The sequence below is a fragment of the Fusarium oxysporum genome, chromosome II (assembly GCF_013085055.1).
Source record: "Fusarium oxysporum Fo47 chromosome II, complete sequence".
Taxonomy (NCBI): domain Eukaryota; kingdom Fungi; phylum Ascomycota; class Sordariomycetes; order Hypocreales; family Nectriaceae; genus Fusarium; species Fusarium oxysporum.
Genome location: NC_072841.1, coordinates 1,450,962 through 1,468,821, shown reverse-complemented (window position 1 = coordinate 1,468,821; position 17,860 = coordinate 1,450,962). Strand labels below are relative to the sequence as shown.

Below are 17,860 nucleotides of genomic sequence, written 5' to 3'. Positions count from 1 at the left end.
AATTCCCGATGTAGAGTTGCAGTACTTTCAATCAAATTTCCTTCTCTTTCTTTCGAGAACATCCTCCTGCTACCCTAGTGGACTGCACAAGCTCTCCCTCACGGTATCCCCTCAAATAGGTAGAACAAGGCATTGAGAAATATACCATCTAGCTAAGCTAATCGCAAAGAATTTGAATCGAATCGTATTTGTAGTAACCACAAACGTTTTCATGGCATATCATGCATTACATCGTTTCCACCATTGAAAGTGCCAGTTTTCCATGAAGTTCACCAAGGTTCCAATCATACATCTTTTGAAGCAGCACAACTTTTCAGTCTGATCTGCTTGCTTACGAGACGATCTCAAGCTCTGCGGAATCTTCAGGGTTGGGAGAAGGACCCAGTTGAGTTGAATGGATAAAATGCCGAGACTCTATCCACCTGCGGCAAGTATACCAGAGATGTGGTACGATAGGCGATATCCTCAATAGTCTTGTCGTATCTGAGGGTATTCATATATCATATCACTCGCATCCATGGGCATGGGTGGGATCAGAGGCCCCATTTCCAACGCCTTATGCTGGCATGGATGATGGATGGATCCAATGACTATCAGGACATGCTGCAGCAACCTCATGGCGCAGGGCCCCTGTATGTACATTACATACCTTAGGTACATGACATGCAGCTCAACAAGGAGCAATGCTGGCTTGGTATGGACTCAATGTTTCAATTTACAAATACTTGACTTGGCCCATACTTCTTTCCGCTCTGCGCCGAGTTGTTTATCTGTGCCAAATACTAAATTGACGCAATCTTTATCTGGGGTTCGAGTTGTCGTTGGTTGGGGAAGTGGGCAGTGTAAGCATGAGTGTGGATGGTTGGAAGGGAAATGGTCTGTCCGCGCTTATGGCACAAGCCGGAAGAGGGGCCTCGGGGAGCAAGAAAACTTAGGACCTCTATGCTAAGTGATAAAAATATTTAGGTAGCTTTAGTGTAGATTTAGGACTCCTTGAGATTAGTTATTTTTATCACTTAGGATAAAGGTCCTAAGTTTTCTTCCCTCACCTTCCATCCATGCCTTGAGGGGCATCACAGGCAAAGTGCTGTCAAAGTTTGAGGTGAGGTGCCTTTGTGACTCCGTCTCTCCCGCCCCAATGTGGGACGCCCTGCCGCCCCCCCCCGGCCGTCACAGGTTCTCCACTAACCACCTTGCTCCATTGAACCTGGCGCTAACTGCCTGTCGAGCAACAAACGTGCCCATACTTACCTAACCTAGTACCTCCACTACCGATACAGCTCTCTTGTCAACTGCTTGTTCTGCTTGTATTGACTTGAAAGCCTCCTTCAGCATTCACTTGGCCGATATCTAGGGGTCTGGGGCTGTCATCAGACTCTGATTCCCTGTCACTGCAAACAGAAACTCTTTTGTGAGACGATGAACGCGATAGTGATTTCCCGTGCGACTTGATATTCGGTCCCTCTGCGATATAATCGATAGACACTGCTTTACAGAGTCGCCTAGAAACGCCTGACCCTCTCTCTTTCTCTCACTCACCAACACAAAGGCCATTCTGCTGGCTTCAAGACAGCGCAAGGCTCTCTCGCAACAGCTTTAAGTTTCTGGCTCTCTGGTGTGTCGCTGGCGCTACACTCGCCTTTCTAACTCGCCCAGATGCTTGTCAGCAATCAACTCGACACTTCAATATCAAGCGCAGCCACCAGCCATGCCCTTTAACCAACAGGCCATGACATACAGATTTCCATCAGTGTCTTTTGTCCTGCGTTTTCAGTCAGTTTTGTTTCATCGCCAATATACCCCGTTGTCATGTTACCTCTCCTTCAAATGTCCCCTCACGCGGTGACGCCGCCGCAGTCGAATCTCGATACCCTCTCAACGTTCCCAAATAACGACGCCGCCACTTTCAACGACCATCACCCTCGCAATGTCCCAGCGCCGTATCAGCAGCCATTCGCGATTCGCACCTCTCGACCTCACCGGCACACTATCCCGTACGGCTCAGCTCTTTATCCGCCACGCCAAGAGCATCATTTACGACGAAAGACACCAAACGGTACTGTCGATGCCGGATATGACGGCTCGCCGTCGTTTTTCTCGCATGGTCCCCCGCCTTCAAAACATTTAGTTCTACCTCGATCAGCGACTGCTACGGCATTTCCCCTGACGGGCCCTCCAATACGCCAATCTCATTACAACGGGGGCATCGACTACCGCCGTCCATCCTCAGTCGGCAATACAGGTCTCAGCGATGACCTGCAAGCCCGTCCTGGATCTTCCACTTGGGCTTATGGGAGCGATACGGCATTACATCATGGTGCACTTCCCACTAATCATTATGGCCTTCATCAAGCCGAAGGCCAATACATTCCTCAAGGCCAGCCTGAAGCGCCGGGGGTATTCCCTAATCTTTACCAACCAATAATACGAGCTCACGAGTACAATGTCAGGGCATTTTGCCCACCCCCTATAGTCATGAACGAATCGCTGCCTTTTGGTCAGCCAGGCATGCATACTCCATGGAACTATCATGGCCGACCTGGCCTTGTCTCAGCAAGGCACGTTCAGCCGCAGGACTTGCGCTCTTTCCAGCAGCATTGTGGTTCTGATCTCGCACGTCGTTCTTCCTTTGCTTCAGGTTTTGATTCGGAAACTCAGCATCATCCTGGATTCGATTCGGGCATGTACACACAGTCATATCTTCGGCCACCTCATATGAGCAGTCAACAAGGTTTCAGAGAGAAAGTATTGTTACAGGCGCACAGGGTCTACGTTGATCTGCTGGCGTACGCGCAAACTATCCGGAAACCGCAGACTTCCAAAGGAGCAGCAGGCCACAACACGTCCCCCAGGCTTCTTGTTTACCCTAAACCTCCGAAACCGTCCTTGAGAATATCTGAAGCCGCAATTGGACAAGATACTACATTATTCAAGAGCTCCTCTGAGAATGATTCGTACCAAGACTTCCAGTCAAGGGGACATGTCGTACCCTACTTTCAGGGGCCGTATAACAGTTATTCCTCCACGGGTAATTCAACACTTTTCGCGGCAGCAAAGTCTATTTTAGATATGCTCAGCAGTCTTTGCGAACAGAGTACCTGGAGCTGGATCGATGGGATAATGCTAGGGGGATGTTTGCACTATGGTCTAGATCAATATCAAGAGGCATTGGAATGGTTCTCGAGAATTACCGCCCTTGACTCGAGGTAAAACTCTTCTCCCACGTGAACTGTCAAGTGGCTGTTCATTGTTCTGACTCTTTCGCAGTCATGTCGAGGCAATTACGAATAAAGCCGCCACTCTTTACTGTCTCGGCCGCCAAGACGAGGCCGAGAAACACTGGATCAGAGCTGTGGAAGTGCAGCCTAGTTACTTAGAAGCTGTTGAACATCTTGTTGGACTTCTTTACAAAAAGCGCAGCAAAGAGGCCGTCGAGATCATCGACCACGTTCAACGCGCTCTAAGGGTATCGCCGGTATGTAACCCATTAGAAATGATTGGCAGTAGCCAGCATGCTATTTACTATAGGCCTTGGCAGGGTGCATAGCGCCTGTATTGTGGGAATACTGACATGAAACAGGCACAGAATCAGCAAGCCGGACCTCACGACCAACTAGTGAAACCTCCTGGTTTCGCATCCAGTGGCTATGCTATTCATGGGAAAGAGAATGGGCGTGTTCTAGCTCTCATACATGCAAAGGGAACCATGCTATACAGTCTTAAAGATGTAAACAGAGCATCAGAGGCTTTTGAAGAGGCCGTGTTGATCAGCGTAGGTCGCCAAATGACTAGTATACAGGATCTCGTTCGTCGAATCCAGGCTGCCTTATCGCCAACAGAAACTCCAGTCTCGCATAGGAACGCTAGGCACGGTACTCGGCCCTTATTACTCCCTCCTGAACGGGCTCGTCATACTGCACAGCTCGTCTTCGGTGGCACCGGTTCTCTACCGGGACTGCAGCATGTGGCTGAAGGCTCAACCAAGCGAGCTGCTGTGCAGACTACGAGCAATTCGCTGTTATCGTTGGCTAAGATATTCCAAGATTCCTTGTCAAGCGGGCAAGGACTCCCGAACATTCTGCGACGCCCTTCTGGGGTCGAAGATATCCTGGCCCTTTACTATCTATCGCTTTCCCTTCAGGAAAGCCCTTCCACGGCTAACAATGTCGGCATTCTCCTCGCCGGTGTTCAACAGATAGCATCAAATCCCCCAACCCCGAATGTTGATGTGCCTGCCCATTCGAGCATTCCCGGCATTGTGCCAGGCAGCGGTCTGGCTTTGGCTTTGGCGTACTATCACTATGGCCTACGCCTGGATCCCAAGCATGTCCATTTACACACCAACTTGGGAAGTCTGCTCAAGGACATTGGACAGTTGGATCTTGCGATACAAATGTATGAACAGGCCGTGGCGTGCGATGGGACTTTTGATATCGCCTTGACAAACCTCGCCAATGCTGTCAAGGACAGGGGACGCATCAACGATGCAATAACGTATTACAAACGCGCTGTGAGCTCCAACCCCGAATTTGCCGAAGCCGTATGTGGTCTTTCTACAGCTCTCAACTCTGTTTGTGACTGGAGAGGTCGCGGTGGGGTCATCCTGAAGGCCGGGAAATATGATCGATGGCACGTTGATGACAAAGGTCTGCTCATTGATGCCCGTTCTTTCGGGCATGACAGCGGCCTCGTCAGGCGTGTCGTACGAATTATCAATCGCCAGTTGAGTGACGCATCACATTGGGGTCAGGGGGTTCTCGATGAGAAGAAAATCGCCTCATTTGCGCGGCAGATTAAGGACCTGGGCCTGGTCACATCGTTCGACCCTGAGCAAGCTCTTAGGGGATGGAGCAACAAACCATGGGAGGGCTCCCGCGTGATACGTTTGATAGAGCGTGTAGCTCGTGCGACGCAATGGAAATGGTATCAGGATCAGCACGTCTCTGGCAGTCAAGCACATACCCAGTACACTCGGCTTCGATTACCCAGCGGACTCAGCGTTCCTTCAGCACCAACCGTCCTACCCTTCCACACTTTCACATGCCCCCTATCAGCAAAGGACATTCGAGTAATTTCACAGCGCAATGGCATTCGAATATCTTGTTCAACACTACGGTTGCCATGGCTCCCTTCCACAGTCTATCCCCCACCGCCTCCCCCTAACCCAAACCTTAACATAGGATACGTATCGTCGGACTTTAACAATCACCCCCTGGCTCACCTGTAAGATCCCCCGTCTCTTGAGTGTGTTTCCGAGTCTCTAATAGCGCGTGAATCGAAATTTAGAATGCAATCAGTATTTGGATTCCACAATCCCAGTCGGGCACGCGCCATTTGCTATGCTATAACTGCAAGCGACCGATCTGTCCACCGACAGCAGATCGAAAGAGAGGCTCCTGTTTTTCGTGACGTCAGCAGCTGGCCCGCAGACAAACTGGTAGAACAAATCATCAAGGACGAGATTCATATACTTGTCAACCTCAACGGCTATACAAGAGGGGCACGCAACGAAATTTTTGCTGCACGACCTGCACCGGTCCAGATGTCTTTCATGGGCTTTGCCGGGACTCTGGGTGCTGAGTGGTGCGATTACATTCTGGCCGATAGCACAGCCATTCCACCAGAGACCCTACGGCCCTGGCGTGGAAACTTCAAGATCACCGATGTTTTCAAGGACGATACGGAGGGCGAGGAGGAGGACTGGATGTACTCGGAAAATATCATATATTGCCGAGATACTTTCTTCTGTTGCGATCATGCTCAGTCATGCGATGCGAGTGAACGATCGGTTACTTGGGAACAAGAGCAGAGGCGTCGCTGGAAGATGCGAAAGGAGCTTTTCCCTGCTTTGAGTGATGACACTATCATCATGGGCAACTTCAATCAGTTATACAAGGTACGTCCGTCGCTCATTCAGCTCTTTACCGGAGTTTCACTAACTGACCTCGACCAGATCGAGCCTACAACCTTTAGAACATGGCTAAGAATCCTGGCACAGGTGCCAAAGGCAGTGATATGGCTACTTCGATTTCCGGAGCTCGGGGAAGCCAATCTGCGGCGAACTGCTAAGGCCTGGGCTGGTGAAGAAGTGGCCAGTCGTCTGATCTTCACGGATGTTGCGCCAAAGAGTCAGCATATCTCGAGGGCTCGTGTGTGTGACCTGTTTCTCGACACCCCTGAGTGCAACGCCCATACAACAGCGGCAGATGTTCTCTGGTCAAGCACACCCCTACTCACGCTTCCTCGATACCCATACAAGATGTGCTCTCGCATGGCCGCATCAATCTTGAAGGGCGCTCTACCTAAATCAAACGAAGGCCAAGAGGCTGCAGCAGAACTGATTGCCGTGAGTGAAGAAGAGTACGAGCAACGCGCGGTTGAACTCGCCACCGGCCTCAGCTACACCATGTCAGCGGACGGCTATGGTCAGGGTGATGGCCGCTTGGCAGATATACGCAAGTTGTTGTGGGAAAGCAAATGGCACTGCGGGCTCTTCGACACGAAGCGTTGGGTGAATGACGTTGAAACAGCCTATGAGCAAGCGTGGCAACGATGGGTTGCTGGCGAAGGCGGCGACATTTATTTATGAATGGACGAGGAGCGAGGCAACTCACAGTGTTGGCGGATATTGGACGGAAAGGTATATATACATACTCGAGGATCTAACAAAGGTCAAGGGTATTAAATGTGTAAATGAGGCGTATGGGTAAGCCGGAACATGCTATTGAGGTATATCTCAGGATGGCGTTGGGGGGATGTTTTCCTTGCTATTTTGACGTCGCAGATGGGTAGTTCTCTCTCATTCGCAGCAAACGGGGTTTGAGTTCCAGACATATCCTCTGGGAGTACCAGTTCATCGAGTCGATGCATTACCATCTCCTGACAGACAGACAGGTCGACAATTACACTAATCCACTATATATTTGTAGAATCGCAAGAAACATGGGGGAGAATGGCACTTTATATTGTGTCTTCGTTATTCACTGCGCTCCAATAAAAAGAACCCTTACGATGACATTACTGTGTTCTGTCAAGAAGAAGCAGCTAAATGGAAGCATCCATCCAGGGTAGACAAATACTTTGCGTGGTGTAGGGTGGGTGGGTTGACATGCATGATAATAAGGGATGGATGGATGGCGCTTGAAAAGTTGAAAAGACTCCGGATGCGGCTGGTTCTGGAGCAGATCATCCGCAAGAGGAAAATGATGTGACCATATCCCCAGCTGAGGTCAGGGTAAGCAGCAGGGAGCTGGACAACAAGACAGGGGAAAGGAATGGTTTCATTGGGTGATGCAGACGTCAACTGAGAAGCCAGCTGAGCCGAGCTGAAAAGCCGTTGTCTGTTTCGCTTGGCGCGATCCAAGAAGGGTTTGGACGCTGAAGGGAGGCCTGACGCCACAACGTTTTTCGTTTTTAGTGGCCGGTGTCGAATGGAGCTTGGATTAGGGGCTCCATCAACGTCCGGGCGGGGATAGACTGACTATTGCCAATATCGTCATCTGCCCATCGGAGCCTCCCTCATTCGGTCAAGAGGTAGGTCATTCATGGAATATTTAAAGTAGCATTCACCAAAGGGCAGCTCCTGTTGCTTTGCTAGCTAGGCCATGGTGAAGGTTTGTTCTACATACAGCACAGCACATAATACGGAACAGATACTGTAGATAGATGCCAAAGGAGGCTGCAGAGTGCACCAGCGCATTGTGGATTCAATAGTGACAGCCGTGATGTAACCATACCTTGATTGACATGAAGATCCTTTCACGCAGAGCCCAAGCTGGCGGGCCCCAATGGGCCTATCTGCCTCTGCTCGCAAGAATAGTATATACTAAACGCAGTCCAGGAGCTCTCAGTCAGTCAAGACATATGATGCCTCCAGGATCTCTCCCATGCGTATAGTATGACCATGGCCATGGCATGTGTTGTCTGTGAGTGATCCAACGCGTGGTCTGATCTGATCTCGGCAGACGCCTTGGCCCTGGACAATCTTTTCATTTAGATTTTAGACGAGCCCGCTTGCCCGCCCGTTTTTGTTTCGTTTCGTTTCGTTTCCAATGGGAGAATGGTTGGTGCAAACTGCAGCGTCGCTATGACCCCATCGTCCTTTACCCAACCCCTGCTCGTTCAGACCTGGGCGCGTTAGCATTCTCCGCACCTGATCAAACGTGGACGAACGGGCTGTAACGCACATTAGTTAGGGAGAAGTTAATTAGAACAAAGAACTAACTAGAGGACTAGTAGAGGAACAAGATGATGACCGTGACGGGCCAGGGTCTAGATATTATTCGGTTGTCCAGGAAAGTGCCCATCCATCCATCGATCACTCTGCATTTGGATGCAGCAATCTTATTTCTCCATCCATTGCAACGGTAGTCGGACAGTCGAGTCAGGGCTTGGAAGGTCACCGCCGCTTTCTTATGTGGTCTGGTCTGGTCTGGTCTCGTCTTGACTGGGTTGGGTTGGGATTAACGAAATCAGGGATGGAAATCTCGCACTCGTCCGTCCTTGATTGAGTCTGAGTAATGCTTGTGTAATGTCCTGTTCAAGAGTAAGTGAGAAAGTTGATGGACTGCCGTGTATTACGGGCAAGCCTGCGCATTTTCGAAAGTATATACACTCATCAGTCGAGAGGGTTTATCTAGTAGGGTTTGTTACTGAGTGAAGCAAGACACTCAGAATGGTTTATCTTTTTGGGCCGAACAGGTTCGGAGGTGCACTGCCAAAAATCAAAAGGTCCGCCCGAGGGACAATCAAACAGATTACCTACCTTACAAAGAAGCCCGAGCAGAAGATCGGCCGGTAGGTACAGTAGTCTTGGTAGCGCACCCTTGACCCTGCTGACTACACATGGCATTGGATCCGTCTGTTAATCCGAAGATCCCAACCAGAGGGTTGTAGCGTGGCAGTACGTAGCTAGACCTGCACTGTAGCATTGGGTTTGGCATTGACAGTAGCCACCCGTTGGCGATGATCGCCCTGCTTCATACCCTGGTCCTGGCCGCCCAAGACTCCGCTGGCCGTCAATGCACAGGACGAACAGGCCCACAGCGCACACGCTGGTAGCGATGGTGACGGTGAAGTATGTGACCCTGGCTCTGAAACGACTCAGTGGTGGAATCTCAATCAGTAAGGTAGTCAATCGATCAATCCATGTTCCTAGTATCCGTATCCGTAGTAGACAGAGACTATCTATTCCCAGTGACCGTCATATTCAACAACCTGATAATGTCATACAGCAAGCATTATTCAGTCTATCAGTAAACTATCGTAACTTGCCTGTCTGCATACAAACACGAAGCGGTTGAACCGAGAGAAGCAGGTAGGCCGATAAATATACAGTAATGGACCAGAAGGGCAGGTTTCCCCCCCTTCTGGTATCATTCGTATAGACACAGCACTCGAATCAATAAGGAATTATTCCGATCTACCTCTATCCACTTCAAAGTCCCCCTAGATGACAACTGAGCTGTCACTCATGCAGACCCAACAACAGAAGCTTGAATGACTGACTGCCTGTTGGGATGTGAACCCGGACTAATGGATGACAATATCATACAAGCCAGCGGCGTTGAACTTGAAGGTGTATCAAACTCTAACAGACGAGTGACTTACCAGATGCGACAGTCACAGGCTGAAATCGAGGGCACACTACAGTGGCTTAGTAGACGGTAAGGTCCGAGTGAGTTGGGCCGAGGGCAGACCTCTGGGCGGCTGCCGATATCTGTCGATACTCTGTAGAGCAGAGCAGAGTAGCCAACAATAACCTCCACTGTCTTGACAACAGCCCAGTGGACGAAGACGGTGCCGAGCTGATACGCTGAGCCCGTCGGGCTTGTACGATGTAAGTCGTCGCCCACTTACGCAACCAACAGCCAGCGTTATGTTAATCGACTGAACAGTACCGCCGTCCTGTAGGAATATTCGACACCTCTTTGGATCCAGTGGGATCAGGTGAGGGGGAACTCATCCAATGAACGAAGCGAAGGGCATGATAACAAGGACAGTTGAGTTCGTTTACCAGTGAACGGTGGAGCAAGCCGTCGAGTTGTAGGGTTTTTGGAAACGACTGCGGCAACAAAGCCCAAACTGCTTACTGGTAAATAAAACAGCTGCCTGGAGAGAGTCAAACTCAAGCACCTTATCGCGCCGACTAACAGTGGCAGGTGTTTTGGCATAAGGTAGCCATGGCTGTAGTTCTCACCAACAAAAAAGAATGGCTTGTCTTCTGCGTGATCAACAATACTGCAAACAACGTGGTGGCTCTGGACCTTATTTTCCATTCCACGATGGTGATATGGGTCCGCACAAGCAAGTAAGTCCTTGGCGGATCTTGATCTGATTTGCAATCAGGAACTCGTCAGAAACAACCGCTTCCAGCCCAGACCAAAAGCCCTTTCAAGTCAGGAACTACACAGTAGCTTCAACAAGGCAGCCCCGAGAGGATAGTTCCAGGGCGTCCAAGGTGAGTGTGAGTGACATGAGAACAGCCTAGGGCTTGAGGCACTGCTCTACAAGAGATGAGTCAAGCGGGAGCGTGAATTCTGTCAAAGACTTGCTTCCAAATGTTTATTTCCTTGATTCTGCTTTGCTCAACGAACACATGTTTCAAATGATGAACTTTATTAGACATACAGTCTTTCACTTTGGGACCTCGATTAGATCACCAGCTCGTGTGCGTGTTGTTGATAGCTGCAAGCATTCTTTCTGAGTACTGACTGTACTTGGGGTTGGTTAATGATCTAGCTACGGACGGAGTTAATCGCATCCGGTCAACGTTCAGCCAACCAACGAACCGCCTCCGCAAAGTTAGTAGAGTAGAGTAGAGTAGAGTAGAGCAAGTGGAGAGTTGCCCTTCCGTTGCCGCTATGAGAAGTCCTGTCAGTCAGTCGCTGAGTGAGAGTGTGTCGCTTTGACAGCAGCCCAGCGGGTCAAGACGCTTAACCAATCCCGTCACGATGCTTACCTTCACCCCACCCCATGCTCTCCTTCGGATGCTTTACACCCTGCAAACAACCTTTTCCGCTCCATTCACGCCCCAAAAGTGATTTGAGATAAACCAGATTTACGCCCCCCCTGGCTAAGAGCGCCACAGCCCCCAAGTCGAACTCGACAGCGGACATCCTGGTGGCAGATCAACAAAGTTACTTTACTGTAGTTTGTTGACCCATAACTCGGCCACTCCAGCACGTACCTGTTCTGTTTTCCTGGGCTTGTTCGGTTCTTTTATCCTTCACCCCCCTCCCCCCCGGGCCTTGTCCTTGTTGGTGTCACGACTTTACTTTGCCTTGCCTTACACCTCTTCCCCATACATTAACTTACATAGGCTTCATGCCTTCCTTCCGCCCCATCCTTTTCTCACGGATATTTTATCACCTTCCTCCCTCCTTCTAAATCAACTTCTATCTCCTCCCCTGAGCATCATCCCTCTCCATCTCATCACCATCATCATCCAAACTAATCCCAACACCCGACAACAACTAATACATCGCACCAAGTTTCAATAATATCACTTGAAACATCGTCCCTAAGAGGCACCTTCATACACACACACACACACACACACACATATATATATATACATACTCGCCACCAACCAGTAACCGTCACCCAACATGAACAACACCGCTCCTACCCAGCAGCGGAGAGGTCCGTGGTCACAGTTTGAGGATGTGTATCTTATGGATCTTGTCCGCACACATGGAGCTCTCAACTGGGTTCGTATTGCATCAACCCTGGGAACCCGAACACCAAAGCAGTGCCGCGAGCGTTATCATCAAAACCTAAAACCAACACTCAACCACGAACCCATCACACCCGAGGAAGGTCTTATGATCGAACGACTTGTCGCGGACCTCGGGAAACGCTGGGCCGAAATTGCACGCCGTCTCAATGGCAGGAGCGACAATGCCGTCAAGAACTGGTGGAATGGTAGCCAAAATAGACGCAAGCGCACGGATCGACGACGTGCTGCACAGGATCACCACGATAGCTACTATCCCACGAACCGCCCTGGACTATCCATCTCTACACCAGCCATGCCCATGCCTGGAGCACAACTCTCCCCCCTAACTGGCACTGCCATGCGCCACCCCATGCATTCATGGATTGAGGCTCCACTGCCCTCGCCATGCTCTTCCGATTCTGCTGAATCCGAAATGGGATCCAACTACACCACATCACCCTCCCACCAGTCCATGCAACTCGCTGTACCTGTCGAATTGCCCCCGCTGCGTCACTCAGGCTTGCCAACAGCTGGTGACAGGCTTCCCAGCTTTGACAGATTGGCTCCTCCTCCCCATGCCTATACGGACAGGCCCGAGTATCAACCCAGATTGCCTCCTTTTGCTCCTCAAGCGCAACTACCCACCGCGCCCAACTCGCCCGTGCAGCAGCAGCAGCAGCAACCACAAAACCGAAAGGCACAAGACTCTAGGATGCATCTCTCCGCCCTCATGGATTAAGATAATGTCGCAGTAATGCGGTCGAAGATGAGCCTTGGCCACGCATGTAATGCGATGGTATGTTTGGTAACATGTAGATATTGATCGGGCGTGCCGTTACCGCCAACTTTACCAGCCGTGAGGGGGTCTTACAGGGTCCAGGGGACATTTGTTTTGGCAAAGATACCAGGCGTTCAGGGAAAGGTTTCTCGGAATTGAAAGCGAATGATGTTTTTACGAAATACTAATAAACCCGAGACTGGACATACAGCGCCATGATCCAGATCTCGAATGACGGTTTAATCAAATAAAATATACTTTGGATTATCCAACTCCTCTGAGTGTCTGTCCTGATATGTACACATGTGATAATTGTCTTTTGTAGATGCATTCAAGGTCAGAATGTCTTGCCATGACCTGAATGCTGTAGCTTCTTAGGACCTTGGCTTTGAATTGGCCGGCTTGAAACGCTTGTCAACGTATCGGGCATACCAATATTGACAGAGTAACCTGGTGGGGGAGGATGACATTGGAATGTGGCAGCGTGATAGTTAGGACACAGAACCACGAGAGGTAACTTGAGTTGTGTTGAAGAGTTGCTTCTTCATAGAGCAAGCAAGTAAGGCAAGTAACCAACAGACATGATCTATGCATGCCTATTCTGGCGGATGGGAGGGATTTCCCGGTCACCTCTTTTTTTCTTTTTTCTTTTTCTTTCTCAGAAACAAAAGGAAGTACGGCTAGCCGCGAGACCCAGGTCGACAGGCAGAGACAGAGACAGGGACACGGAGAAGCCAAGACATGCATGCACCGGCGGGACACGGGATCGACGTTGATCTACACTATACTGATAGAGGCTCAGAGACTTGCATTGTTGTGAGGTATCCGTACAGATACTGCACATACATACATCAACTTACATACCAAGATTCAGATGCAAAATCTCGATTCCGCACCCCTGGTCCACGGCTGAAAGTCGATAGTACCATGGTGTAGACGCCCAATGGACAATGCAAACGGGGCCAGGGGGGTCGTTGTTTGAGGGGAAACAACTTGCGCAGTGATTCAAGGTACGAGACTCCATCCGTAGGAAAGTCGGATTTCAATTTCTAGTGGGTATCTTCTTTACTGTTCAAAGTCGTTAATTGATTGATCGATTGATCAATTGATCGAGGTTGATGGCTCTCCTGTCCTGCCGGGCTAGCACCAATGGATCCAATGCCACCAACAAGGACCAGTTGGCTAGCGCCCTAGTGGTGCAGGCCCAATAGGGACCCCTCCCCTCGGGGATGGCACATTGATTTGTTTCTTATTCTTGATTACTGAGCTCTCTTGGTTTTGGGGAATATCGTGCCCTGTTGGTTTCGATCCGTGCATCCACAGGCGGGCAGGATCTGCTAACCTGAGATGAGCGGATCTCTGTTGAGGTTAGTTCCCTGCTAGAAGACCTGAGTGTCACTCAATGAATGAGTGAGTGATGGTTGGTTGGTTGGTTGGTTGGTTGGTTGATTGATTGATTGAACTGCACTGCACTTGATTCAAGGCGTTAGCTCCATGACGAATGATCGATGATTGAAGGATGCATCTGACTAGCTACCGGCTGGACGGTGTCCCGAACGAAAGGGAACCCATCGATACTGCTCTAGGCGCTGGACTAGTCCTGAGTCGGAATATGGCATGGCCCAACCTGGAAATTTGAGCAAGACAGGGTAGTATCGTGTGCCGTTGCTGTGATTGCTTCCGTCGACGCAACGCTTTTTTCGGGTGCGTGTGGCCCAAGAGCCAAGGGCGCGGGTTTTGGATTGAAGATGATGGGTATGGATTTCATTAGTGACTACCTACTGTTAGGTACTGTAGGTGCAGTCACTAACGGGGGGTCTATTTACTGAGCTGCGCTGTGCTGAGCTGTGATCCATGCCTGCATTGCATTCATCGACAATGATTATTGATTTGATTTGATTTGCTTGATTGGATGGGTATTGGTGGAGAGATCGGGGAGCCGCCAACCGCCCCGGTCTCTGGGTGTTGAATGTCTAGCAGCTACCGGTATCTGACACGATCCGTGTGTTCAGCCCTCTCTAGGCTCAGGCTCCCTTGAATTATTGTCCGTACTTGGTGAGTTGAGTTGCTATTATTGACCTGGCCTGACTTGGCTGATGAGTACGTTCGCAATCGATGCTACTTTCATCTCTTGATTGCTTTTGCGTATTCGATACCCTGTCTATATGCTACTGTTGCTGTGTCATTCAACTACTGTACACCCTGGCCAAGGTATGGATTCCTTATTTTCTTTTTCCTTCAAGTCAGCCCCATCGGTCATTTGCGACATTCGATCTGGCACCTTATTCAACGTTAATCTGGTAGTGAGGAAGGATCTGCCTCGAGTCAAACAGGCTACCCTTCCTAGGGTGAGGGCTGCTCTTCTTGCTCATGCTGCGTGCACAAGCCTCTTCTGCCTGACTCAAACCCAGTAAAGCAAGGACCTGTATCTTCAAGCAAGTCTCATCGGGAATATTTATCCTCCATTTACATACAGTGATCGACATAATCGTCTACAGTACTTTACAGTACCCTACCCCTTATCCCTCCTTCTTGAACGTATAGCCATGTACCTCAACCAGTGCCGAGGTTGGTTGACCGGCATCATCTTGGATCTCATTTAAATCTGTGATACAAGGCAAGGCGAGACGGAACCATCCACCAACCCAGCATCGGCAGCCACTGATGTTAGATGCAGGTGCACTATCCAATACCACCCATGTCCGTCTGTCTGGGCTGTCTTGGGGAGCTTGGGGAGCCGGAGTGTATTAACGTGAAGGTGAGGTCGACTGGTAAATGAGGTCTCTGGGGATAATTTCCTATCCTCTCTTCTCTTCTCTTCTTCTGCGCAGCTGACATCTGGTAGTGCTTAATCTCATCAGCGTCAGCACTCACTCACTCAACCATCTTTCTAACCGTCTGTAGTGTGTGTGTGTCCACAGTGCAACACGGGAGCCAATCTTGAACCTGTAGGGACTGTACCCGTCGCCGTCACCTTGGCGCCGATCCCGCTGGTCGAGCAAGGGTTGCATGGGAAAATTACCGTACCCCAAGTGATCGAATCTACAGGGATCCTTGAGCCAATCACCCGGAAAGGACAATTCCCGACGATACGATAATCCATGTCTTATCATAATGGCGGATTTAGGGGTCGATGGGAGATCGCTCACAATTTCTTTTCTTCTCGTCTCCAACCATAATGACGTGCCGGGCCGGGGATGGTCAGTCCGAATAGCTTCGGGGGGTGTTTCTGAGCTCAACCTTCAAGGGTTCAAGATTCACTCATTCATTCCGGGGTTTTTTTTTTCCAGTGCAGAACGACGAGCCAATCATTCATCTGTCTCAAACACGTACCTCGGCGTTGCGCTTATGCAACCTCGCATTTCTTGTGCAGCATCTCGGGCAGTGGAACCAATGCTTCTATTTTCTGCTGGTTCCGTGTGGATGGCACGAAATCTCACGGTCGTTCCGCCCTCCTGCATGTAACGCAACGCTGGCAACGCAACTCTCGCAGGCGCTGTTGAACGTCAACCAGCGTTGTCGTAGTCCCAACGGTCACAAACAAGGGCGAGCGGCTAAGTAGGTTTTAGTCAAGATGGAGACGTGCACAACGGGGATGTTGTTGTAGTGCACCATTGTTCCAGGATACGAATAGCCACTGATTGGATCAGAAGCCAGCTGACGATTCCCAGGTCTTGGAAATAGCATACATGGATGAACAATAAGGTAGTAGGGGTTTCAGGCGATTGATCGAATCATTGACCTTTAGGTTCCATCAGCCAACCATGGCGAAGAGTTCCAATTCCACAGCAATCAAACCGAAAGATTGTTCGCAAGCTGCTCAGCCAAAGCAAATAAACTTCTGTTCCAGGGGACCATGATGATTGAGTGGGTGGGTAGGTACTAGGTAGGTGGGTGTACAGGGTAGTAGTGTCACCGATGAGGCGGGCTGCCCGTTTAGCTGAGAGCTGGAGCAGGGTTCTTGGTGGGCAGCCGATGACATTCGGGGTGGCTCACATGAAACCTAGACGTTGCAACCCATCGATGACGATTACGAACTGCACGAGGAGTGCACAGCGAAAGTAAAACTCCAAACCTCGAATTCTAAATGAATCGGCTGCGATCGAAAAGTCTAACTCACTCGACCGTTAAGAACAAGATCTACACTACACAGAAAGATTCAAGACATGCATACAGACAGACACGGATCGTACAGGAACGAGAATGACAAAACCAGTCTCATTGCACACCTGTCGTGAAGCAATTGATGATCTGCGAGCGGACATTTTGCTGTTACCGTCTGTACGGTTGCTTGTTACATCACCGACTTCAGCCTTGACGGTCAGTCGGTCAAGTCAAGTCAAGTCAATGTCAATCCTGGACAGTTCTGAAATTGCATGCCTTAGCAACATGGACTTTTTCAAAATTTCCTTTGCCGTTATTAGAAGTACAGTTCAATTCAGATCGATTGCGATCATCAGCTAAAAGGTGTCCATCCTGGCCCCAATTTTAAATATACAGCATCACACTGAATCGACCTTCCACACCCCCTCCCTCCCTCCCGCCCTCCACTCTGCTCGTAAACTTCCCAGAGATCGAGTTCAAGATATCGAGCTACCGTATGCTGTGTGTTCATAACGTCTGAGACAGAGACAGGCAATTGGATGGATCTTGTACGGACTGCAGCTGGGGTTTATACCTTAGCTTACAGGGGGGGAGATGGCAGTCTCAACGGTTTCTTTCTAATTCGCGATTACTGATCGCCAGGGGCCTTCCTGATACTGAGTGTCACGTCACGATGGCTCTGTGTTTCTGTCTTTGTGTTTCTGTGTTCAGTCGGGAGCTTGGGCCATGTCCCGAAAATCTTCGGGCGCCCGTTGCGTTTCGGCCTTTGGGCTTGTCGCTGCCAGGCTTGATTGGGTCGTTTGATGTGCCAATGGAGCATCACATCATGCCCTGTTCCCCGTTAAGAATGATCTTCCTTGGTTTCCTCTGGGTCTCTGTAACCCTTGTCCCCAGAGTCAGACCCTTCTGACCCTGTCAAGCTGATGCTTCCCTGGTGCTTCCACCGTTCTGGCGGCGCCTGTCATGGAGACATGCACGCACGCACACACACACACACGGATGGAGACCGTTGTTGATCAGATCCATTGTTTGTCCAGCTGCTGTGACTTGGCTATGCTATGCTATGACATGCCATGCCAGTCGAGCGAACGAATGAACAACTGTCTTGTTTACTGACGGGGCTGGCTAGCTCAATAGCACTATTGATTAATTCGGTCCACCATTCACGCGATTCAGAGACTCATATCCGGTCATTGACTATTCACTCATAATCAAACTGGCCTTTCTGTCTCTGCTTTGAGCCCTGACCATGACGGTTG

The 17,860-nt window shown here is 50.0% G+C and overlaps 3 protein-coding genes across 3 annotated transcripts; 2 read left to right on the top strand and 1 right to left on the bottom strand.

Annotated features, from left to right (window-relative positions):
* The first annotated feature begins 1,682 nt into the window (after nt 1-1,682).
* FOBCDRAFT_14190 (glycosyl transferase family 41-domain-containing protein) lies at nt 1,683-6,727 on the top strand. Its single transcript, XM_059608134.1, has 5 exons — nt 1,683-3,206; nt 3,268-3,475; nt 3,581-5,223; nt 5,287-5,896; nt 5,954-6,727. Exons 1-5 carry the CDS (start codon nt 1,810-1,812, stop codon nt 6,587-6,589), a joined length of 4,494 nt encoding a protein of 1,497 aa, XP_059464088.1. The 5' UTR covers nt 1,683-1,809; the 3' UTR covers nt 6,590-6,727.
* Nucleotides 6,728-9,263: 2,536 nt separating this feature from the next.
* Nucleotides 9,264-10,228, bottom strand: FOBCDRAFT_214333 (uncharacterized protein). The gene is made up of 2 exons (XM_059609378.1): nt 9,897-10,228; nt 9,264-9,838 (listed from the first exon to the last, which is right to left on the bottom strand). The coding sequence occupies exon 1, from the start codon at nt 10,170-10,172 to the stop codon at nt 9,945-9,947; it is 228 nt and encodes a 75-aa protein (XP_059466718.1). The 5' UTR covers nt 10,173-10,228; the 3' UTR covers nt 9,264-9,838; nt 9,897-9,944.
* Nucleotides 10,229-11,244: 1,016 nt separating this feature from the next.
* On the top strand, nt 11,245-12,769 carry FOBCDRAFT_214332 (Homeodomain-like protein). Its single transcript, XM_031172946.3, has one exon. It carries the CDS (start codon nt 11,610-11,612, stop codon nt 12,456-12,458), a length of 849 nt encoding a protein of 282 aa, XP_031049731.2. The 5' UTR covers nt 11,245-11,609; the 3' UTR covers nt 12,459-12,769.
* The last annotated feature ends 5,091 nt before the right edge of the window (nt 12,770-17,860 follow it).

Excerpts from the sequence above, each read along its gene's own strand:
- FOBCDRAFT_214332 (XM_031172946.3), top strand. The coding sequence starts at position 11,610 with ATGAACAACACCGCTCCTACCCAGCAGCGGAGAGGTCCGTGGTCACAG.
- FOBCDRAFT_14190 (XM_059608134.1), top strand. The coding sequence starts at position 1,810 with ATGTTACCTCTCCTTCAAATGTCCCCTCACGCGGTGACGCCGCCGCAG. Across the intron at positions 3,476-3,580 it reads GCGCTCTAAGGGTATCGCCG|GCACAGAATCAGCAAGCCGG; the intron begins GTATGTAACCCA and ends GACATGAAACAG. Across the intron at positions 5,224-5,286 it reads AATCACCCCCTGGCTCACCT|AATGCAATCAGTATTTGGAT; the intron begins GTAAGATCCCCC and ends ATCGAAATTTAG.
- FOBCDRAFT_214333 (XM_059609378.1), bottom strand. The coding sequence starts at position 10,172 with ATGCCAAAACACCTGCCACTGTTAGTCGGCGCGATAAGGTGCTTGAGT.